Source organism: Nicotiana tabacum, chromosome 21, assembly GCF_000715075.1.
Source record: "Nicotiana tabacum cultivar K326 chromosome 21, ASM71507v2, whole genome shotgun sequence".
Classification (NCBI taxonomy): Eukaryota; Viridiplantae; Streptophyta; class Magnoliopsida; order Solanales; family Solanaceae; genus Nicotiana; species Nicotiana tabacum.
Window position 1 is genome coordinate 1,117,478 of NC_134100.1, and position 24,094 is coordinate 1,141,571.

At 35.8% G+C, this 24,094-nt stretch overlaps 2 protein-coding genes across 2 annotated transcripts; one reads left to right on the forward strand and one right to left on the reverse strand.

The window, feature by feature from the left end:
• Positions 1 to 25: 25 nt before the first annotated feature.
• Positions 26 to 2,596, reverse strand: LOC107813960 (primary amine oxidase 1-like). The gene is made up of 4 exons (XM_016639280.2): positions 1,412 to 2,596; positions 1,213 to 1,326; positions 390 to 931; positions 26 to 255 (listed from the first exon to the last, which is right to left on the reverse strand). Exons 1-4 carry the CDS (start codon positions 2,594 to 2,596, stop codon positions 96 to 98), a joined length of 2,001 nt encoding a protein of 666 aa, XP_016494766.2. The 3' UTR covers positions 26 to 95.
• A 9,876-nt stretch (positions 2,597 to 12,472) lies between these two features.
• On the forward strand, positions 12,473 to 22,997 carry LOC107813961 (uncharacterized). Its single transcript, XM_016639281.2, has 9 exons — positions 12,473 to 12,684; positions 12,809 to 15,277; positions 16,206 to 16,338; positions 16,418 to 16,506; positions 17,992 to 18,230; positions 18,978 to 19,064; positions 19,784 to 19,883; positions 20,620 to 20,812; positions 20,937 to 22,997. The coding sequence occupies exons 2-9, from the start codon at positions 12,911 to 12,913 to the stop codon at positions 21,335 to 21,337; spliced, it is 3,609 nt and encodes a 1,202-aa protein (XP_016494767.2). The 5' UTR covers positions 12,473 to 12,684; positions 12,809 to 12,910; the 3' UTR covers positions 21,338 to 22,997.
• The last annotated feature ends 1,097 nt before the right edge of the window (positions 22,998 to 24,094 follow it).

A 24,094-nucleotide genomic window follows, 5' to 3' on the forward strand; every position in this document is an offset into this window, starting at 1 on the left:
GTACTCTTTATGTAGTAGAGTTAAAAGGTAACTGTTTAATAGAAGAACTTGAAATTTGCAGTTGTTCAAATTATATATCAATTTATCAAGGTACATCATTGTTTCAGCAATGGATTTCTTTCAAAGAAATTTGTTGGCCGGAGCTCGAATCCATCATAAAATGAAGGCATTACAGGAAAATCTTCTTGGCATGGTACATGATGGAGTCCAACAGTGTACCAAAGCACAATATCCTTGTTTTCAATAGGCCTATTCCTGCATATATATAACAGAAAATCAGCTTATATAAAGAAGTCTTAGACCTTAGTGATGCGTTTTAAAGTTGTGTAGACTTAGGTTTAATGCAGACAATATCACTAGTGGGATAGACTGTTACATACTATAGTTACCTGCGACTCCAGATTGCAAGGCCATCATCTCCTCGACTCCTATCAGCGTAGAATCCTCCAGCCCATCTTTCTGATTTGTTGTATGGCGTCACCCACAATTGATACTTTGTATAGGCTGCTCGAAGTTGAGGATAATCATCATATGATAGCAACGACATAGCTGGTCGACTAGGTATTAGTCGATAAGATACATCATTTCCAATCTTTGTTTTCTTATTTGGATTTACAATCAACAATTCAGCTGGTTCTAGTCCTAGGTGTATCTTAGCCTCATTTTCTGTTTTCATAGTTTCTTTAACAACTTTCCAATAACTTTTCCTAGGTGAAATTTTTGAGTCCTTCACTCTTCTAGTTTTCAGTTTGGCTTTTAGGAATAAATTATCAGTACCATCAATATCAAGATCAAGATAGTAAATAAGGAAGTGATCATGGTTAACTGCAATAGTGTTTTTCGCCACAAGGGTCCCGTAAACATCCTCTGTTATTTGATTATCGTTCGTATATTTCACAGCCTTCGTCTCCATAACTCCGCTCAAGCTTACCTGCACGGACAAATCAGAAGTCTAAAGAAAAAAGGACAGTCTGGTGCACTAAGCTTCTACTATGTGCAGGGTTTGGAGAAGGGCCGGACCACAAAGGTCTATTGTAAGCAGCCTTATCCTGCGTTTCTGCAAGAGGTTGTTTCCACGGCTTGAACCCGTGACCTCTTGGACACATGACAGCAACTTTACCAGTTACGCTAAAGTTTCCCTTACAGAAGTCTAAAGAATAAAGATTGCAAATCAGAAGGATATTAACAAGCATAACATCTTAATTTTCTTACTCCAACTCTGAGAGTTCCACTTTGTTTGAACTCCCAATCAAGTGTATAATCATAATTTCCCACTGTTGCAACCATTCTAACAACCAAATTAACTTCTTGCTGTCCCTTAGTGTTCTGCAAAAACAAATTATTGAATGTTGATTATGTCACTAGATAACTATAGTAGTAAGTATGCAAATGTTTATATTTAGACGCTTACTATATTTCCAGGTACTCCATTTTCTGTATGCCTCCAAGCAGCATCGCCAACATATCTTTCAAATATGCAAATCGCGTTGGGAACTTGAACTACATGTCCTTCTGAATCAGCCATATATCCGTCCATATACACTGCATTGTTCGGACAATCTAGCAACGGGACAAGACTACTAGCAGACCTTCCAAAGCCAAATTCACCAATATCCATAAAAGTCCTATAGTACCATTCAAATGTAGGATCCATATAAGGCACAAATGTCTCAGATACATGACCTCTATAGAGCACATGTCGATATTCATTTCTTGTATGATCGAATATAGAAGCTGTAGACACGATAGTCCCCGCCCTCGTGTTCAATCCAACATGAAAAATCCAATTATCCCATTTAACTTCATTGCCTTTGATGATAATCCGGCTTGTACCAGTGTCATTGCAAGCGACTGATCTCTGGCTCGATGATTGAAAATCAGCACTCTCGGCTTCAGGCAAAGGGACTCTGAATCTGTCCATATATTTGATTATCTTTATGGATTCAACATCTACTATTGTAGTGATCCCTTCAATTGGCCTTCCCCAAAAATTAGTAGTCCCATTGCGATAAAAACATGGAACGTTAAGTACTCTTCGTGTCCTTGGCTGCCCGAACCATCCTACTGGCTGTGGTATGCAACTAACTTCTGATATATTCAAACCCCTTTTCAATATTGAATCTTGAAATTTAGGATTCCTCAATGTCAGCCTGCTGCATTGTACAATTTCGTCGAGAGTAAGTGGAGGGAAACCATGACCAGTATATACATTTTCTGATATGATAGATCGCGTAGCCAAGTCTACAACGACTTCAAACGTCTCACCATTTGCACGAACCACTACCTTGGCTCGACGATAAGGAAAAGGAACACTTTCGCGCTTATTTAAGGACAGCCAATGAAGGACATCCTGTTTTTCAGGCTCTTCAAGATCAACAAAGTGAAATGTTAAATTGGAGAGGGAACTAAGATGAGATTTTTGAATAATGACTCTAATCTTGTTGATCTCAGTAGGATTTAGAGGGTCTAAAGGATGGCATTGGCTTCTAGTGGAAAAGAACAAAAAGACAATAACAAGAATTGGAAGAGTAAAGGATGTGGACACTACTTTTATGAACTCCATAGAGAACTTGATTGAGATATGGTTCTTTGACATTCAAATACTGTTTGCATATTTATTGTTGGCAGAATTTTTCTCCTTCTTCCCCTCTTGTTTCCTTTTGAAGAATTAACCTAAACAGTCGTCCGTATAATCTTTTAAACTAAAAATAGCCGATGGATGTATAATATATGTATAATTCACGTATAATATATGTATAATTATGTACAATTAATATATGATCTATGTATACCGGCGAGAAAAATAAACAGTGAATCTGACCGGCTATTTGTATAACAATCCCTTTTCTTTTATTTCAATGTTTTAATGGCTATAAAATATTGTATAATCATGGTAGCTTCATGTAGCATATACTTGCTGTAACCAGTTCAAAAAATCTTATAAAAAAGACAATAAATACCCTATCACATTTAATACAAGTAGTGGAGCAATGCTTCTTGCTGTTTCTTACATTGAAAGCTAAGATTGCTTTGGTTTGCCCTTTAGTAACTTCGTAGTTTTCTTTTGTTAGCTCAAATCAAGAGAACATGCTTTTTACTTTTCTGAAAGACCAAAATGGCAGCTCGGTGCACAAGCATTCCGCATTCACGCAGAATCCGAGGAAGAGCGCAAGCAGGGTCCGGGTAAGAGCCGCACCGCTCGGCTCGAACTCGTGATCTATATGTCACACAGAGATAACTTTGTTGTTGCTACAAGGCTCCATTTTAATTTTTCTAAAAGACCAAAAAATTGATAAATTAAGAGCCACTTGCCTTGTGAAAACAACTTTTTAATTGATGTACAGTACCCTTCTAAATCAAGCTTATTAATATCATCATTGACCATCCTAAAACAAGCAAATGTTATAGAAGAAGATTTAATTTACTTTTTTGTTACCAGTAGAGGAATGTCTAATTTTTTTGAAAATGGACTCATTAGAATAAATACTTTGAATTTAACTTTTCAAGTTTAAACAAATACCCCATTTCATTTATGTGAACATGTTTGATTGATACAAACATTAAAAAAAAAAGATATCGGAACTTATTAAATGATATATATTATGCTTAAAGATAATTGCTGGCCAAAGCTTAGAGCCAGCCTTAATGTTGGCGTAAAGAAAACCCTTCCACTTTGGCACATGATGAATACCCAATATATACCATAAGGCAAATTGCATTTGTTCCCTACTCTCTAATCCCCTCATAAAACAGCAATAATAACATAATTTCTACTCATTTAGTAAGGTTGTGCGTCGGTTGGATCGGAGGTAAACTGAAATTCCAAACAAATGTCTAATAAGGGAGAGGCATCATTATCCATAGGATGGAGAGATTGAGAATGAGAGACACAAAGGTAAGTGTATACGGGTAAAACCGTACTCACTGAGCACCCTGGTTTCCCGATGAGTCAAACGGAGCAGGAACGTGACGCGATCGTAAGGAATCGGAGTCAGAGCAAGGAGCCCCTCATATCGGGGCTCGAGCAAAACACCTGCCCTCGGGGTCATTAGGACCACGTCCTCCGGGTCTGGTTTGAGCCTTAAGCCTTCGGAGAGCATTACCAAACAACCGCACACGACTAACAAAGGGCCGTGATGTCCGTGCTTAACCGGATATCACGGTGTGAATCTCGGCCCGTATTGGTATGAGTTTACTTAGGGTAAACAATAAAACTTAAAAGACGTTGATAGAGCAATCTGAAGAGAGGTCAGAGAGAGATTTTGATATAAACTAAGAAAAGAATAGTCTAAAGAAAGTTGGATGAAATGAGAAGACTTAAACATAAAATGTAAGTCCAATATTTATACATATCCATATAATTCGGATTGAGGGTCGGAATGGATTAAAATATACCAATTCGAATCCGATCTGAATATCCGAATTTGAAATGCCCAATCCATATTCGATCAGAATATTCGAAAATCCTAATAGAGTGGATCGGTTTGGATTTTTGGATATCCGATCCAATTGCACAGCCCTACACTTATGTGTTGACATACTAGTATCTAGACACGCGCATTGCGCGTATATCCTATATCGATTAGTAAATAATTTAAAATATCACACGAATATTAATATAAAAATAAATATTTGAGTTATAAAATAAAACTTTAAAAATTTTAAAGAAAGAAACCTTGCTTCACAAAAGTGCTTAGATTATTGTGCTGACGTTCTATTTAGCTATTTTAGACATACATGTGAGAAGAGACATGTCAAAATGGTTAATACAAATCTTGAAGTTGGTGAAATGTTTCGATCCCCGCAAATGTATATTAAAGTTTTAATGGACTTTATGTATCACCAAATTTGAGTTGATCCAAATACGATTTATCTACTTTATTTGTTTTCATAGGGGTAATGTACTATTTTGTATTATGTTTTAATTGAAATTATTTACTTGTATATGAACTCTTGTAGGAATTAGTTTGAGTTTAAAGGGCAAAATGGTCAATTTTTTTTTTTTTTTCGAAATCAGTGTTTCGTCATAAAATTTTTAATTTTTATTTAAAGATGAATTTTAGAATTTTTCAAAAATTTTAAAAACTCTAAAAAGCTGTTTTTCAATATTTTCACTCAGATCACTCGCAAAATTTAAAAAATAACCCAAAATTATATTCATGTCTAAACACAACTCTAATTTTCAAATATCATTTTTACTTCAAAAAAATTCATTTTTTTTAATTTTACAATTCTTATGTTCAAACGTCCACTTAACTATAGTTTGCAAACTATTTACAAATATTTTTTTTAATATAATTTTTAACTAGTAGGACGCTTCTCGTATACGCGATCTGCTTTGACTTTTTACCTGAAGTGCCCTTTGTAGAATTAAACAATCCAAAATCTAACTTTCTCTAGTATTTTTCACATCTAAAAATAACAAATACTGATCAAAATTGTGTTTGTAAATATACCAAAAATGATTATTAAATCCATTAACGAAATAAAATTGATCACAAATTTTCTCAAAATTAAGTCAAATTATACTATTGGTGATTCAATTCGCGCTAACAATCTAACATAATGCCCAAATAGCTATAATTTTTCTGTTCAACGATCTATTATCTTTAATCAGACTAATTTTGATTTACGCAACGCTCATTTAAGGGTGTTTCCGTTTCACCAAAGGATCACATTCGTTCCGTCGTATGGTTATTACAAATACTTATAGCTAATTGTACTACTCAATATACAACTATTCTCTCTCTCATTGTCTATCTAATACACTTTTAATTTGATAAAGGTCTACAAATGCCTATTCACTATTTGAATTGCATTTTGAAAAATTCCAAACTCAGATGCGAAGCGGTTGAAGCAGAATTTTCACTTAGAAAATTAAATAAATAAAAAAAGTAAACATACACAAATTTTTTTTAAAAGAGATTTAACATGTAATATGTGTACCTAAAAAAAGACTCTTATGTTATAAATATATTATATTATGGATGTTCATTTAGTACTCCGTTGTAAATAAGCTTCCTGAAGAAACTTATCCATATGGGACTCCACCGTAAATATGTTTATCTATTTAGTACTATATTGGAAATAAGCTTCCTGAAGAAGCTTATTACTTCGGTACCCAGTTATGGATAAACATTACCCCCGGTAGAAGATTATCCATACCGGGTATAATGAGCTTATCTTTTCAGTACCCGGTTATGGATAAACATTACCCCCGGTAGAAGATTATCCATACCGGATATAATAAGTTTATCCATTCAGTACTCCGTTATGGATAAATATTGCTCTCAGTAGAAGATTATCCATATCTGGTACAGCAGCAGCTTACACAGCAGCTTGTAGTAGCAGCTTACACAACAGCTTATAGTAGCTTACACTGCAGCTTGTAGTAGCAGCTTACACTGCAGCTTATAGTAGCAGCTTACAGAGCAGCTTCCTTTCTTCTATAAATAGAAGAGATTTCAGTTCATTATGTACATCAGTTTGAATTCGAATAATATATCAGTTTCTCTCTATACTTGTCTTTACTTTATAGTCTTTATTTCATAACACGTTATCAGCACGAAGCTCTACCATCTCGAGCAAATATTTTGAAAGTATCTGAGGTAAGAACTTTCTTTTCCTAAATAATGTCAAATCTTTCTAAACTTGAATTTGTAGCCCTGGATATATCGGGCAAAAGCTACATATCTTGGGTGCTTGATGCTGAAATTCATCTTGATGCGATGGGTCTGGCAGACACCATCAAGGATAAAAATCAGGCATCAAACCAAAGACCGTGCCAAAGCAATGATATTCCTACGCCATCACCTTGATGAGGGCCTAAAAATGGAATATCTCACTATTAAAGATCCAGTCATACTGTGGAATAATTTGAAAGATAGATATGACCACCTGAAGATGGTCGTTCTTCCACAGGCACGTTATGATTGGACTCATCTAAGGCTACAAGATTTTAAATCTATCAATGAGTATAATTCTGCTATGTTCAGAATTATTTCCCAATTAAAATTATGTGGTGATAATATTACTGATCATGATATGTTGGAGAAAACTTTCACCACTTTTCATGCCTCGAATATGCTTCTGCAGCAGCAATATCGAGAGATGGGATTTAAAAAGTATTCTGAACTTATCTCACATCTTCTTATAACAGAGCAATATAATGGGCTATTAATGAAAAATCATGAAAGCCGACCTATTGGTTCTTGTCCATTCCCTGAAGTGAATGAGACGAACTTCCACCAAGCTAAACGTGGAAGAGATCGTGGCCCCAGTCGTGGTCATGGCCGTGGTCGGGGAAGAAACCCCAATCATGGTAATAATAATGCACCAAAGAAGCCTCCTCACCACCAGCAGTGGAAAAGGAAAGAACAAAAGCATGAAGCGGTGCAAGCGCCAAATACAGAAAATGCATGCTATAGATGTGGAGGAAAAGGGCACTGGTCACGTACTTATCGTACGCCAAAGCACCTGGTTGAGCTTTATCAAGCCTCCCTGAAGAAGACAGAGAAAAATGCTGAAGCAAATTTTATTTCTGAAGATAATTTAGACTTCATGCATTTGGATGTAGCTGATTACTTTGCACTCCCAGAAGGAGAAACAAGTCATGTAATCGGTGATGAATCTATAGAAATGTAAATATTTTAATTTTTGTTATTTGTAATAGATAGTATGGTTATGTAATTGTTGTACATAAAGAAAAATTATGATTTGATGTTTACTATAATATATCTTATTTATGTCATTTTAAAGAATATGGATAATATTATTAGATCAACTTAAACTCTAGCAGAGTTTGCAAGAAATATACAACCACCAGAAGTAGTTATATTTCATATATCTCATTGTAATTATATTTTGTTAACCACCAGAAGTGGTATATGTCTATGTTCACCAGAAGTGATAATTTAGGTTTTCTATAGTTACAATTGAAGATAAGCTACATAAATATTCTCTATATTAAATGCACGCCTCGATTTGCTCCTGAAGTAGTAAATATTTTAAAAGAGGTTGAGGCATCACAATTTGATGTGATTAATGCGCATTCAGATAATTATGTTCGATTTCCTGAAGGATGAGAACTTTTGATAACATTTATCCATTCCCTGAAGTGAATGTGACAATACTAATAAGTCGGGTAAATATGAATGCGCTCTTGATGTGAATACATTACAATTCACCTCCAGAAGAGTTAATATAATCGAGAGAATATATACTCAATATTTCGTATTTTAAATTTGCTCCTAAAGAAGTAACATAGTTGAAATTGCCTCCTGAAGTGGAAAAATATTATGAAGAAGAGTTTTCGTGTGCTTAAACAATTGTTTTACATTGTTTATTTGATTGTGATTTTCTCTCATGACACCAGCAGTGTCTGAGCAATATTTGGTAGTACAAAATGTATCAATAACTCCTGAAGAGCTAAATGTTTGCCTAAAGAATACATGACACCAGTAGTGCCAGATAAATATTAGATTATGGATAATAAATTAAGGCTCTCGAAGAGCTTATATACAAATATGTCATTCATATTATATAATTATGGTCAAAACATATGTTGTAGTAAACCTGAAGTTTACTAATACAAATGGCTATCATATTGAGACTACAAATGATTGGAAGATTGATAATCTTCATGTTTCCACAATCATAGGGGTAAAATAATATGTATGTGAGAAGTTACCTGCCTTATTCTTTAATTTGTACTATATCATGTATCACAGTAAACCAGAAGTTTACTAAAGCAAAAATTTATGCCATAGTAAACCAGAAGTTTACTAAAGCAAAAGTTTATGCCATAGTAAACCAGAAGTTTACTAAGAGATAGCACATGACATGATAAACTTGAAATTTCATTTGCCATTTTTAAATGAGCTATTTGAGAATTCAGATAAGCATATACTAAAGAACTAGAAGATTCTTCAGGAATTCTCATGTGTTGCTTGTTCTCATAATGAATTGATTATACCAGCTAAAGTTGGGCCTAGAACCCCTAATTCTGAAATATATAAAAGGTGAATATGAGCCCGTTCACCTATCATGTGAACCACTTATAGGTGCATATATGAGATGGTTACATGTGTAATTATTGTCAACCTGCAGTTTGGCATTTGGAATTGTTTTTCTCGATTAAGAGCATAATTTTCAGATTATGAAATCAAGACAGTTCATCTTGATAATGCTGGTTTATATCCAAGCTGGTTTAGCATTGAATACCTCCTATTAATGTCTAAACCATTGCTTATGAGAACAAAGCTTCATGTGTTGGTCTAAGTTTTTCTAAATTGCATATAGCAGCACTTGTATGCATCAGATCAACAATATATGGTAAGTCCTCCATTCACAATTGGTTTAGGATCAGAAACCAAATATTTTTACTATCTTTTGTTGCGTGGTATATGATTAATTTCTCTACCATAATACACAAAGATATGTTTCCCAAAGATGATTGGGGATATATGTTAGTTTTTCTAACATTTGGGGGATGGAATAAGCAGTTGAAAAATATGCTATATGAATCGAATTATCATGATCCTCACTTAGAAGATAATTTAAGTCGAATGTCAGAAGCATTTGCTGATCTAAAATTAAATATCATATTTCAGCAGCAAATGCTCCTATTAAAATTAAAGTCCCTGAAGGATAGAGTTTACTGTACGCATGAAGCGTGGTAGACCAATCAGTTCCAAAGGTAACAATCCTTGAAAAATAGTAGGAGCTAATGATCAAAATGATCATAATGAGGAGGAAATATGCTCCAGAAGAGCCCACGACATAACATTTCATGAAACTCCCGGAAAAGTTCAGGTACCTGAAAATAAAGAAAGTGATGAGATCTCCACAAGTTATGTCGCTTCGGAACTGACACAAAATGATCGTCGACGATACATTTAATACAATATAGTGCACAATATTGTAAACGATTGTGAGGATCGGACTAGCAGTCCAGACACTTGAAGATGTCGTACCATTTAGATACAAGTCTTAACCTATATGACTTATTTGGCTAAATCTATATGAAGATCCTTGAAGGATTGAAAATGCCTGAAGCATATAATTCAAAGTCTTGAGAAATGTACTCGATCAAATTATAAAGATCTTTGTAAGGTTTAAAGCAATCTGGGCGCATGTGGTATAATCGCCTTAGTGAATATTTGCTGAAAGAAGGTTACATAAATTATGTTATTTGTCCATGTATTTTTATAAAGAAAATGTCATCAGACTTTGTTACACTTGCTGTTTATGTTGGTGACATAAATTGGAACTCCAGAAGAGCTCCAAGAGGGTCTTAAAAATGCTTTTACATGGACAAAGTGTACCCATTAAGTACACCATTGGATATTCAATCACTTGAAGTGAATAAGGATCTGTTCCAACCTCTAGAAGAGGATGAGGAGCTCCTTGGTCCTGAAATACTCTATCTCGGTGTAGATGTTGCACTTATTTATCTTGCTAATGCTAACAAAAGTGGTGCAGATCGTATTGATAATGCAGATGCAGGTTATTTATCCGATACCCATAAAGCTCGATCTCAAACCGGCAAGCAGGGAGTGAATATGATTGAGATCAGTGATTCATTCGAGAAATATGTGGGTTGGAATGTGAGAAAAGACCCACAATTTTATACGAAGACAATGCTGCATGCATAGCCCAATTGAAGGGAAGATTGATAAAAGGAGATAGAATGAAGCACATTTCACCAAAATTATTCTACACACACGATCTTCAGAAAAGTGGTGACATTGATGTGCAACAAATCCGTTCAAGTAATAATCCAGCAGATTTATTCACTAAATCTTTGCCAACTTCAACTTTTGAGAAGATTGTATACAAGATTGGAATGCGGAGACTCAAATATTTGAAACAACGTTTTCATCAGGGGGAGTAAAATATGCGATGCACTCTTTTTCCCTTACTAAGGTTTTTTCCCATGGGGTTTTCCTTAGGTTTTTGATGAGGCACCTAACAATGCGTCTTACTAAATATGTGTACTCTTTTTCCTTCACTGAGATTTTTTTCCCACGTGGTTTTTCCCAGTAAGGTTTTAATGAGGCACATTATCTTTTTAATAAACATCCAAGGGGGAGTGTTATAAATATATTATATTATGGATGTTCATTTAGTACTCCGTTGTAAATAAGCTTCCTGAAGAAACTTATCCATATGGGACTCCACCGTAAATATGTTTATCTATTTAGTAATATATTGGAAATAAGCTTCCTGAAGAAGCTTATCACTTCGGTACCCAGTTATGGATAAACATTACCCCGGGTAGAAGATTATCCATACCGGGTATAATGAGCTTATCTTTTCAGTACCCGGTTATGGATAAACATTACCCCCGGTAGAAGATTATCCATACCGGATATAATAAGCTAATCCATTCAGTACTCCGTTATGGATAAATATTGCTCTCAGTAGAAGATTATCCATATCTGGTACAACAGCAGCTTACACAGCAGCTTGTAGCAGCTTACACAACAGCTTGTAGTAGCAGCTTACACAACAGCTTATAGTAGCTTACACTGCAACTTGTAGTAGCAGCTTACACTGCAGCTTATAGTAGCAGCTTACAGAGCAGCTTCCTTTCTTCTATAAATAAAAGAGATTTCAGTTCATTATGTACAACAGTTTGAATTCGAATAATATATCAGTTTCTCTCTATACTTGTCTTTACTTTATAGTCTTTATTTCATAACATCTTATATATATATAATATAATTTTAAAGCAAAAGAGGGTCGGCTGAACCCCACCTAGCTCCACCCGGCTCAGATGGGTTCATCCTTTTAAATTTTAACTTTATAAAAGAAAAACAATAGTTACTCTATTTTAAATTAGATGTAGTATTTTCCTTTTTAGTCTATTTCAAAAATAAATAATAAATTTTTAAATTTGAAAATAATTTAACTTCAAACTCTTCATTTTACTGTTAATGATAAGCTTTTATAACAATACAAATATTATGTCCCCACATAATTTTTACACCTATAGCTCTTCAACTTCTATTCCGAATCAAATTAACTCATGTAAATTGAAACAGAGGAGTAATAAAACGCAGATTAAGTACTCTAGCTAATACTCATTATGTTTTCATTATCTGGATAAATATATATTAAAGCTACAACAACAACAACAACAACCCAATATAATCCCACTTAGTGGGGTCTGAGGATGGTAGTGTGTACGCAGACTTTACCCCTACCCTAGGGTAGAGAGACTATTTATAAATAGACCCCGACATCTTTGCCTCCAAGAAATTCTCACCTTGCTCTTTGGGGAGACTCGAACTCACAACCTCACGGTTGGAAGTGTGGTGCTTAGCATCACAGGAACCCCTCTTGTCAAATATATATTAAAGGTCTTCCCATCAAAAGAAAAATTAAATTAAAATAAAATAGTCCTAACAACCATTCTATTGACGTAATTACAACAACTATAAATCATCTTTTTTTCCTTTTCTATAGTTTCCCTTTTTTGTTCTTTACTATCATACACTTTAAAAAAAAGTATTTTGTTCATATATACAACCAAACCCAGAAAGTGAAAACCAAACCAATTTTTTTTTCTTTCTCTTTTTCTATTTGCTGGTTCGATTTTTTCGCCGGAAAAAAAACTTTAACGATCAATTTCATCACTTTTCCGGTGAAATTGACAGATCGCCGAAACTTTCCGTCCAGGTAATGATCGCTGATTTTTGTTTTATCTCGTTCAATTCACTCAATTCTGAATATATTAATCGCCAAATTGAAAATTTTCTGCTGCTTTGTATCTAAGGTTGGGATTTTTTTTGTTATGCTTCAGATCTACTAATGTTGAATAACTGAAGGTATAATTTGGAGTTATGAAGAATTTTGGTGATATTTAAATGTGACTTTGTGTTGTAATTGTGAGATTTAGTTTAACATGGAGGATAGTGTGAGATCAGGAGGGGGTGTATTGAAGAAAAAAAGCTCTTCTGGTTGTTTAATTATTAAAAAGAAAGATGACAAAATGGTGAAGAAGAGGCCAAGGTTTGTTATGAATGATCACGTGTCGAATGATGAGTTATCGGAGTCAATTCGGAGGAAAAATGGTCAATTTTTTAGTAATGGTTATGGAAAAAGTGGTGTTAGAGAAGGAGAATTTGGTAGGAATGTGAATTTGCTTGATCTTAATGAGTACGAAGAATGTGATGTGAAAAGGCAATTGAATGGGTATAGTTATGAGATATCAGAGTCAATTCGGAGAAAAACTGGTCAAAATTTTCGTAATGGTTCTGTTGTTTATGGAAAAAGTTGTGTTAGAGATGGAGAATTTGGTAGGAATGCGGCTTTGATAGATTTAAACGAGTACGAAGAACGTGATGTGAAAAGGCAATTGGATGGGTGTGGTGATGAGATATCAGAGTCAATTCGGAGAAAAAATGGTCAAAAATTCCGTAATGGTTCTGTTGTTTATGGAAAAAGTTGTGTTAGAGATGGAGAATTTGTTAGGAATGCGGATTTGCTTGATTTAAATGAGTACGAAGAATGTGATGTGAAAAGGCAATTGAATGGGTACAGTGATGTCAGATCGAACATGATTGAAAGAAGAGGGAGTTGTAGAGAGTTCGGGAGTGGGTCTGGGAGTGTGATGGCTGAGAAGAGGAAGCTTTCATGTATGGATAGTTCAAGTAGTTTTTCAGGTAGTAGGATGAAGGGCGATGACAATGGCTTTACGAGAAGGTATGATTTGTTAGAGGGTGAAGTGCGTATGCCCATTTCATTGACCAGAGAAGCCACTCATGAAGCAATCAGATTGCAAGGGAAAAATGGGGTATTAAAGGTTATGTTGAATAAGAAGAAGAAGATTGACTTAATGCACAAGGATTTTGATCCTGCGGAAATAGAAAATAGAAAAGGTTCTCAGTCGGCAGATGTTGTCAAGAGGAATTTACTAGTCCATCCGTCCTTTTACTCAGGTTCTAAACACCCGGAAAAGCAACCTTTGTCTGTTAAAACAGAGAAAAATGAGCTGAAACTGGAAAAACCTTTGTTGGGTAAAATCATCCGTTCAGTAGCCTCTGAAAAAGATGAGACTGATACGTCACTTAAGTTGGCACCGCCTAGTTCAGTGCCTGCTAGCTCAGCAATGGGGGTGCTAAAGGAAGAAAGCAGGTCCTTAGCATCTGAAGATGTTATTCCTGCTAAAAGCAAAGACGGAAAAGTGAAACGAGGTGGGAGCACTGAGAAGCAGCAGTTGCGAGAGCGAATAAGGGGAATGCTCCTTGAAGCTGGATGGACCATTGATTATAGACCAAGAAAGAATAGAGACTATCTGGATGCAGTGTACACTAATCCTAGTGGAACATCCTATTGGTCAATAATTAAGGCCTATGAGGCATTTCAAAAACGATCTGAGGTAGATTCAGGTAAAAGTAAACCTGATGGCAGCTCTTGTTCATATGCTCCAATATCAGATGATTTAATTAATAAACTTACCAGGCAAACACGGAAAAAGATTGAGAAAGAAATGAAAAAGAAGAGAAAAGATGATGGCAAGAGAGAAGATCGTAAAAAGACTTCTGTGAGGGAGTCTTCGTTGGGCACAGACACTCTTCAGCATGAGGAGAGGCTCGGTAGCTATATAAAGAAGAAAGATAAGTTGCTGCAAGGCAAATTACATGCAATAGACCGGGAGAATGGGGATAATTCAAGTGACAATTTGAATGTAAGGAGACTTAAACAGGATACAGTTGCAAAATCATCTGGTGGAGTTGCTTCTAATTCAATACATGGAAGAAAAAGTAAATTAATTGGGCGATGTACATTGCTGGTCCGTCATTCTGACAAGAGGGGAAGTTCAGATAGTGATGGCTATGTTCCATGTACTGGAAAAAGAACCTTATTGTCCTGGTTGATTGACTCCGGGACATTGAAGTTGGGACAGAAGGTTCAATATGTGAACCGTAGAAGGACTAGAGTAAAACTAGAAGGTTGGGTCACACAAGATGGTGTCCACTGTGGTTGCTGTAGTAAAATCCTTCCAGTTTCAAAATTTGAGCTCCATGCTGGAAGTAAACGGCATCAACCATTTCAAAACATAGTTCTAGAGTTCGGAGGTACCTTACTAGAGTGCTTAATTGACACGTGGAATCGGCAAAAAGAATCTGATCACCGGGATTTCTACAGTATAGGCATTGATGGTGATGATCCCGAAGATGATGCTTGTGGTATCTGTGGTGATGGTGGGGACCTTATCTGTTGTGATGGTTGTCCATCAACTTTCCATCAGAACTGTCTGGGCATAAAAGTATGTATCAATCAGAATATTCTCTCTTTATCTTACTGCTATTTTATATCTATCACTGTTACTCCATACTGTCATAGTTTTCCTTTGTTGCATGATGGATAGTGCAACCTTAAAAGTGCCAATCTGCTCCAAAGAAATGTAGAGAAGCAAATAACGGATTTATTGAAGCCTTGCATCATGCCCTTCTATATTTCTTTGGAGCAGATTTGCACTTTTCTGGTTGCACTATCCATCTTAGCAATGTATTGTCTTCATTGTCCATGTATAGTTAACCATTAAATTTGATCCTGCCTCTTCCACCCCGCATGGACTCCTTAAGGAACGCAATAGAAACTGGAAATGAGCCAGGTTATCTTTACCTTATCCAAAAAAAAAAAAAGTAAAAGAAAGGAGCCAAGATACAAAGGGCAATCAAGGATAAAACTAACTCTAGGCAATTCTTCTGACCAATGAATCATGATCTTCAGTGTAAGCTCTGTCAGCTGATCATCCTCTGACCAAAGCTTTTCAGTTAAACTGATCAATGAACTGTTTCACAGATTAATCCTATCCCATTCCCTCCATCTAAAAAACTGTTTAAAATTATTCATTTGTGTCAACCACAGTATGGAAAGACAAAAATGCATTGCAATTACCATGAGAATGAACAGTACTTTTAGGATGTTAATTACTTGTGAAAGAAATTATTAGGATGTTAGTTTCTTAGGGAAGTTCCATCTCCATCCAGACTTATTGACGAACCCAAAACGTGGAGTTTTTTATTTGAACATACATGCTTTTGGTAATTTACTTATATCATGTACGTGAATCTGATGATGGATGAGCTATTTTTGCTAAATCTTTATTATCATGCTTGCCAAATTGATCCTATAAAGGAAGTTTCTGATTTTTAAGCAGCTGGGCATTTACATGCTTCCTCTTGGTGCAGATGCTTCCTCCAGGACATTGGCATTGTCCAAATTGCACTTGCAAATTTTGTGGGGCTGCTTGTGAATTTCCTGAGGAGGCTAGTGAGAGAACTGTCAATGAAATTCTTTCTTGCAGCCTCTGTGAGAAAAAATGTAAAGTGTACTTTTCTGGAAGTTTTTGTCACATTAACTCTTCTACATTGGAGCTGGATTCTTAGATTTCCCTTTGCAGATCACAAATCATGCAGTTTGGAGACGGATGCTTTATCTGCTATATCCAATGATCAATCTGCATCATTTTGTGGGCAGAAATGCCGGGAGGTATTTCTCTTATCCTGGTTGTGAATTCTTTTCCTTGTGTGGTGTATAACATATTATATCATGAAGTATAGGTATCAAATAGTGGAAACTATTTCAGAATCACAATTAGTAACTCCAGTTTTAAATTATGTTCTACTTTTTATTCCAAGGAGGACTCGGCATAAGCTCCTACGCACTGTTTCATGATCATTCATAGGTCCAAAACCGTTGAATGGAGATGGTAGAAAGATATTTTCTTGTACTTGTTAGAGGATTTGCTTTGAAAGGCCAAATCTTCTCTGCTCCTCCTTGAATGCCTGCTGGAGTGTGTAGCGTGATGATCTTTGGCATCTTTCAGTTCGCCAATGATTAGTGCACGTTAATGAATTCTAGAAATTGAGAGCTTAGGAAGAAATTCAAGAGAAAAAGAAGGAAGTGAAGGTCGTAAAATGTTAGAAGATTCTTTCTTGTGGAGTCTATAGAGTTTTAGGTGATTGACATAATTTGACTTGTTGCTGCAAGATTAAAAATGTTTAAAATGGAGCTCTTTGCAATTATCAATTGAATATAAGCAGTAGGAGTTTAAGGGCTCGTTTGGCCATAAAAAAAGATTCCTTTTTTCCGAAAAAGGTTTCATTTTTTTTTTCGAAGTTAAGTGTTTGGCCATGAATTTCGATTTTCACTTGAAGATGAATTTCATAATTTTTCGAAATTTGAAAAACTCCAAAAATCTATTTTTTTTTTAAATTCTCACTTCAGATCACTCACAAAAATTCAAAAACAACCAAAATTATATTCATGTCCAAACACAACTCTAATTTTCAAATACTATTTTCACTCGAATTTTTTTCCCACTTTTTTCCGAGATTTTACAATTCTTATGTCCAAACGCCCACTATCTCCACCCTCCTGACATCTTGTATTTTGATTTCTTGCTGGTTTCTAAGACATCCTGCAAGTGCTTGATCTTTGAACCTTTCGATTTGGTGGACAATGTAATATCATTTTCTCATAGTGATCTGAGAAGTATGATATTCGTTGACTGTTTTGTGTTCCGCAGATTTCTAATGCTATCTAACATCTGATACTCCCCCTGTCTTAAAATGGTTGTCTTATTTCGTAACTCGAGAAAGAAAATGATGTCTGTCTTATGGTTATAAGTATATTCATCAATTCTTATGGTTATAAGTATATTCATCAATCTAAAAGTTTCAACAAGAGTTTTTTCATGTAATTTCTGAACATCTGAATTTATTCTCAGAAAAACAAATATATCTCTTTGATTTTTTTCCAAAAATGCGTCAATTGGCTGTTGAATCGAAGTAGTATAATCAAATTTTGATAGAGGGATTTACAGCTTAAGTTAAATTAAAGTTTTTCACTGGATCTGAGAGACATTTTCTTTAGTTATGGTGAAAGACTGTATTCCATATATATGTTTTTTTGTCTGCCTCCCATGGGATTTGTGTTTATGACTTGATTTATTTGTCTTCTCTGATTATGCAGCTGTATGACCATTTACAGAATATTCTTGGTGTCAAACATGAACTTGAAGCAGGATTCTCATGGTCCCTGATTCAACGAACAGATTTGGACTCAGATATTTCTCGTTGCCCCTTTCCTCAACGGGTGGAGTGCAATTCTAAGCTAGCTGTTGCGGTGGCTGTTATTGATGAATGTTTCTTGCCCTTTGTTGACAGGAGAAGTGGGATAAATATTATTCATAACGTACTCTACAACACTGGGTATGCAGCTTTTAGAATTTTCAAGGGTTTTGAATTTGGCTGATCTAAAATCTATGGGTACTCATTATTTGTTTCACCTGGGAAGAGCTGGCTGCTGATTTGATTTGGCCAATTTGGTTTGGGCATATGATCTTCACGTTTTATTTTCAGTTATTCTTGCAGTTTCTCCATTGGGTCCATGAAAGCAACACATGTAACTCTGTATATTCATTGTGTATGTCTTTCAAAAGTTAAAGCATAACTTTTTGTTATATAAATCAGCTTTTGTAGTTTTACGTCGATGTCTCCAGATAATGAGTTTCATCTTTACGAGACAGATTACTCCTTTTTTTGATTGCGCTCCTAAGTTTGTCTGGCTGACTGTTAGGATGAAGCTGTACAGAGCATTTTGATTGTGAAGGGAGGCAGTGCACTTTTAATAATTTATCATCTTTTCATCTAGGTTGATGCTCAGAGGAATAAATAAGAGAGTTATGTCATTTTAGAATTATTTTTTCTATTCTTTTATTTCTTTTTTCCTTGTTCCTTTTATTTCTCCTCAACTTCATGGACAACACAATGCATTCTATCCATATGTCATCTTGCCCCTGTATACACCCTCGAAACACATTAATCCTCCTCTAATAATCTGTCTTTACAATAAATCATCTATCTTTTCCCTCCTACTATCCATTTCTTCTTTCCTTCGTTTTGCATTTGGTTTTCATTACTGAGTAGTTATTTGAAAATTTTCTCTTTCCTCTGAAGCTCAAATTTAAGTCGGCTGAATTTCCGTGGCTTCTACACTGCTCTTCTGGAAAGGGGTGACGAGATAATATCGGTTGCATCTATAAGGTAGGCTGGATTACTCAAATTTGTTCATATGTTACAGTGCAAGTTTGTTTTTCAATTATGAAGAAGTCGAGCACTAGACATTATTGTGTGTTGTTTTGTAACTGAATCATCTTAGGTTTCTTGAAAATGCAATGGTGTGCCTTGCATAAAGGATTTATGATCTCTAACAAAACATTGTTCTTTTGAGTATGTGCACTTAATAAACTGTGAACTTATATTCGGCAGAACATCCTGTTCCAGAGTTGGACTGAATCTATATCAACTTATTTAGGCGTATCCAGTTCTCCAAATTTACTGGCTGTAGGGTTTTTCAATTTTGTTATTCCTTTTTGCTGTTATATATTTCTGCTAGTGGAAACAGCCTCTTGCAGAAATGCAGGGTAAGACTGCGTACAATAGATCCTTGTGGTCCAGCCCTTCCCCGGACCCGCTCATAGTGGGAGCTTAGTGTACTGGGCTGCCCATTTTATCTAGAAGATGATTGTATGTTTTCTTACAAGTAAAACTCCTAGCCATCTAAGGGGCACAATTTAAAGAATTTATATCGGTTATTAACTTTTTATTCTCGACTTAGCATTTCATGTAGAAATGTAGAGGAATTTACTAAGCCATAAAAACATTTCTTAATTTTCCTTTTCCTTATGCGTCATATGTGCTTGTGCTGTGGTTATTCATGCCTTACCAATCAGTAAATACTGTTTTCAATGGTTGTCTGTTAGGATCCGTGGAACTCAACTTGCGGAAATGCCTTTCATTGGGACCCGGAATATATATAGGCGGCAAGGGATGTGCCGTCGACTGTTGTCAGCTATTGAGACAGTATGAGAATTATACTTTCTTTGTGCTTCTAATTTTTTCTTCTAAGTTGATGCATATTATCAGACCCACTGCCGAAGTATCCCATGTTCCTTTATATGCATGCAGCTGCTATTGTAGCTTTTTTGGTTGTTCATACAAAAGAACTTATAGGAGGGTGAAGTGTCCAAATTACTTTTTAGGGCTGAGGGTTTCACTCTTCAGAAATTGCAAATGACGATTGATGTGTCTTTACTAAATTGGCACAAAATATATTAAAGCCTGTGTTTATTGCGGGACATTGTGCATGCAAGAAATATGTCCAGGAATGTGAAATTAGAGGAGTAAAATGCTGTAGGAAGAAAGCTGTCTCACTTGTATTATCTTTTTAATATTTGAAATGTATGAGACAATCATTTAAGTATTTATCCAAAGCACATCGTTTAGTTTACTGAAACAGTTGTGTTGTTAATTTGAGTAACAGTAATATTGTTGTGACACAAGAAACATGATATAGCTTTGGTCATTGTCATCGTGTTTTCATTTACCACTATGAGATTTATTATTGTCCGACCTCTTAAGGCTTAAATTTTTACGAATGCTGCGAAGCTTATGTGAATGCCATGCCTGTTCTAATTGTCCTGTGCATCTGTGCAGAAGTCATTTAGAATATTCCAACAGCATGTTCATCATCTTTATCATCTATGTCTTTTATATGTCGTTTATTATTAGACCAATAGTTTTTACATCCTTTATCCAGGTTCTCTCCACTTTAAAAGTTGAGAAGTTAATCATTCCTGCGATATCTGAGCATCCGCATAACTGGACCAAGGTTTTTGGATTTGAGGAACTTGAGGAATCAAACAAGCAAGAAATGAAATCCATCAATATGTTGGTATTTCCCGGGACAGACATGTTACAAAAGAAGATGTTGATGGAAGACATGCAAGAGGGTAATAGGATAATTATATGTCCCTGCTTCGTCTTTGTTTTTCTTTAACATTTCGCTTCTTCATTAAAGAATTTTATCTTTTCTATCAATATTTGTAACTTTGACTTGTACGGCGTTTTCTGCAGCTTGTGATTTACAACATAGTCATCCTCCGCCACCTGCTTTGGTTGAAAAAGCTGATCAGGAATCATCTATCAGGCATGATCGACATCTGCATGATGGCGTATGTGTGAGCATAGTGGAAAAAACTGATGATGGGTTTGGTCCCATGGATTCTGGCTCTCCAGCTTCTGCTGTTCATTTAAGTGCTAGCACTGTGGTTAGAGCACAAGGTGATTGTTGCGAGTCTGATATCCAAATCTCCAGTACGGAGGCAGAGAAGAATTTTACTGAATCAGCCACAAATTTAATGCTCTCTTCTCCATCTGGCGCAAGTAACGGCAGCCCTGATACTGAAGATGCTGCACTAGGTCCTGCAAATATTGCTGTCAACTCTGGTATAGAGCCTATCAATCAAAAAGTTTAGAAAGAAAATGCCTAACTACCTTGGTAACAATCTGGTCTTGTTTCATTAGCTGAAGTTTCTTCCAGGAGCACATCGGTAGAAAACAGATTGAAGAAGCTTCTGATAGTTCTGCCACTAATAACGATCAGAAAGATATTTGTGTGGTTTGCGTAGATGGCTGTTTTCTAGACCCTGCTGTCCAAAGTGCTAGAGAAGAAGTCAGCAGCAATAGACATGGTTTAGCATCTACCTCGACTCCCTATGCAATTTGCAAGGATTTACGTTGAATCAACCAAGCAGATCTGATGTGGTAAATGAGCTGCATGTGGCTCCAAAACAAGCTTCTGATTCTAAATGCATCAGTGATGCAAATTTTCCATGAATGAGGGCAATTCGGATACCTCTGCAGTTTATGATGGAGGTGGTGATAGAATTAGTGCTGAAGTTTCTTTTTATAAAGCTGGAATTGATTCATCAAATGAAACTCCTTTACAAAATACTGTTTTATAGAATAATGCAAATGATCAACTTGGCTCTTCTGGATCTCGAGTGTGTGACTCTGACTTTAACCCTTGATAACGGTTAAGAAGTAAAGTTTCTCTTGTCGAGAGGATTGTTCAGTCTTCTGATCTTGGTCGAAAATCATTTGAGTGAATGTGATAGATGCTACACTGTTCCTTGTCCTGCTGATGTTTCCGCACAACGTGGTGCTGAAGAAAAGTTTGAGAACTATGATCCTGTTAGTGTTCTTCTCATACTGGCCATGATATTACCTCGATCAGCAGCCAACTTGAAATAGGACATTGTTTCCCCAGCTGAATCTACAGTCAACTACTCAGGCATCGTTGATGTTTGGAGCTATTTGGGTTGGTTTTCTGTTGAACTGATTCTTGATGTTTCCTTCCGAGCTTTGGCTCAATTGTGCAAAAGGCAGTTTGGAGGAGGACGAGAAAAGAATTGCTCAGCAAGGCTATTGGACAAAGTGGTCTAAATCATGCCGTTTCCATGGGATCTAGGTGGAAGTTGAAATGAAGTTGGAAGGCTATGGTAGTTTCTGATTAGGTGCACTGAACAAGATCCCTCTACCATTTTAAGAATGTGGTCGCTAAATGCCTTTATAGGAGCTGGGGAAAGTACATGGATGCTACAAATCTATCTACACAGCAGTGTATGCTATGGTTTGATGGGAAATGAATGCACTTGTTTTGTTGGAAGGCATTTAGCAATGCCAATGTTTCTTGCCTTGCCGTCTAAACAGATGATTCCTTACAGAATACACATTCAGGAAGATGTGCATTATACTTGATGGCTTTGGCGCATTTTGAGAATTCTGCTGACTTCATTGGTAAATAGTATTCTTGCATTTTCTAAATGAACATATGTAGATATATGTATATCTAATATTCAAGTTTTCGATGGTCATTGAGATCTTTGAAATCCATCATTTGAACGGATAATTTCGCGACATCTGGTTCAATTCTCTTGGAAGCTTTTTTCTGGTGACATTAAGCACCCATCTACCAAGTGAAAAAGGAAAAAGTAGTGTCAAGTATTCATTACCCAAACTGCTGTAACTAGCTCAAGGGTGTGAATATTGAAAACTCAATCTTTCATTTAAAGATTACTCTCTTGAGCCTATTAGTACATGACATTCTTTTCATTGCAAAATGATTCTCATTCATACTATTCTCTTCAGTAAAAAAATCTCTGCAGTTTCCATGTGACCTAAGTCGATGTGTAGTTTTTCTCAAATACATTTGTAAACCGTGGCTTTGCCAGTCGGATCCGTTTCTGCCACCTTCATTTGACTTTGCATTTTTCTTGACATTGTTAGTGCTCCTTTCCCGTAATTGGTGGATTTTTAGCACCCCGGAGGCGGATTTGAAGCTTATAAGTTCTTGCCGACTATATTTATAAATATTTAATCGGTTTCTTTATATATATACAGGGCACGCAAAATTTATTGGGTTCACATGGTGTAATCAAGCCTCCGCATCTGCCCTGCCACAATTAACAAGCGTTTTTTCTGTAAAAATAGTACAGTCTAGCCAGTTTTCGGACTGGTCATTCAAAAATAGTAACGTTTACCAAGTCAATAAAAAATAGCCACTATTTTGCTGCAACAGAGACCAGTCCAGCATAATATACTGGAAGTATATACTGGAGTTCGGTGCACCTGTGTATGAACTTTCAACATATTATGCTGGAACTCCAACACACGGAAAGTACCAGCATAATATACTGGAGATTCGAGCACTTGTGTATGAACTTCCAACATATTTTACTGGATCGGTATACTTTGCTGGAACTCCAGTATATTATAATATACTGGAGTTCTAGTGTACTTATGTTAGAACTCCATCATATTATGCTGGAGTTCCAGCATACTTATCATGGAACTTTAGTATAATATGCTGGAGTTCAAGTATACTTATGCTGGAACTCCAACATAATATACTGACGTATTTTCCTGGTTTAGAATAGTGTTTTAGCTCAGATTTATCTTTACATGAAAAATGGGCTAAATTTCGATTACTTTTGAAATTGGGATATTTTTGAACGACCACTTGTAAATCTGGCTATTTTTGAATTTCTCCGTTTTTTTCCACTAACCAACCGAAGGCTCTTATCATGCTCAAGCTACGGTTACGTCAAACTCCGAGATGTATAGACTTCTATACAAATGGATGTTGAGCTTTCAATTTGAGATTGTCGATATACGGGAGAAATTTAAAAATAGCCAGATTTATAACTGGTCATTCAAAAATAGCCCAGTTT

Excerpts from the sequence above, each read along its gene's own strand:
- LOC107813960 (XM_016639280.2), bottom strand. The coding sequence starts at position 2,596 with ATGTCAAAGAACCATATCTCAATCAAGTTCTCTATGGAGTTCATAAAA. Across the intron at positions 932-1,212 it reads GTGGAACTCTCAGAGTTGGA|GTAAGCTTGAGCGGAGTTAT; the intron begins GTAAGAAAATTA and ends TTGTCCGTGCAG. Across the intron at positions 256-389 it reads CTTGCAATCTGGAGTCGCAG|GAATAGGCCTATTGAAAACA; the intron begins GTAACTATAGTA and ends ATATATATGCAG.
- LOC107813961 (XM_016639281.2), top strand. The coding sequence starts at position 12,911 with ATGGAGGATAGTGTGAGATCAGGAGGGGGTGTATTGAAGAAAAAAAGC. Across the intron at positions 15,278-16,205 it reads AGAACTGTCTGGGCATAAAA|ATGCTTCCTCCAGGACATTG; the intron begins GTATGTATCAAT and ends CTCTTGGTGCAG. Across the intron at positions 20,813-20,936 it reads GATGGAAGACATGCAAGAGG|CTTGTGATTTACAACATAGT; the intron begins GTAATAGGATAA and ends CGTTTTCTGCAG.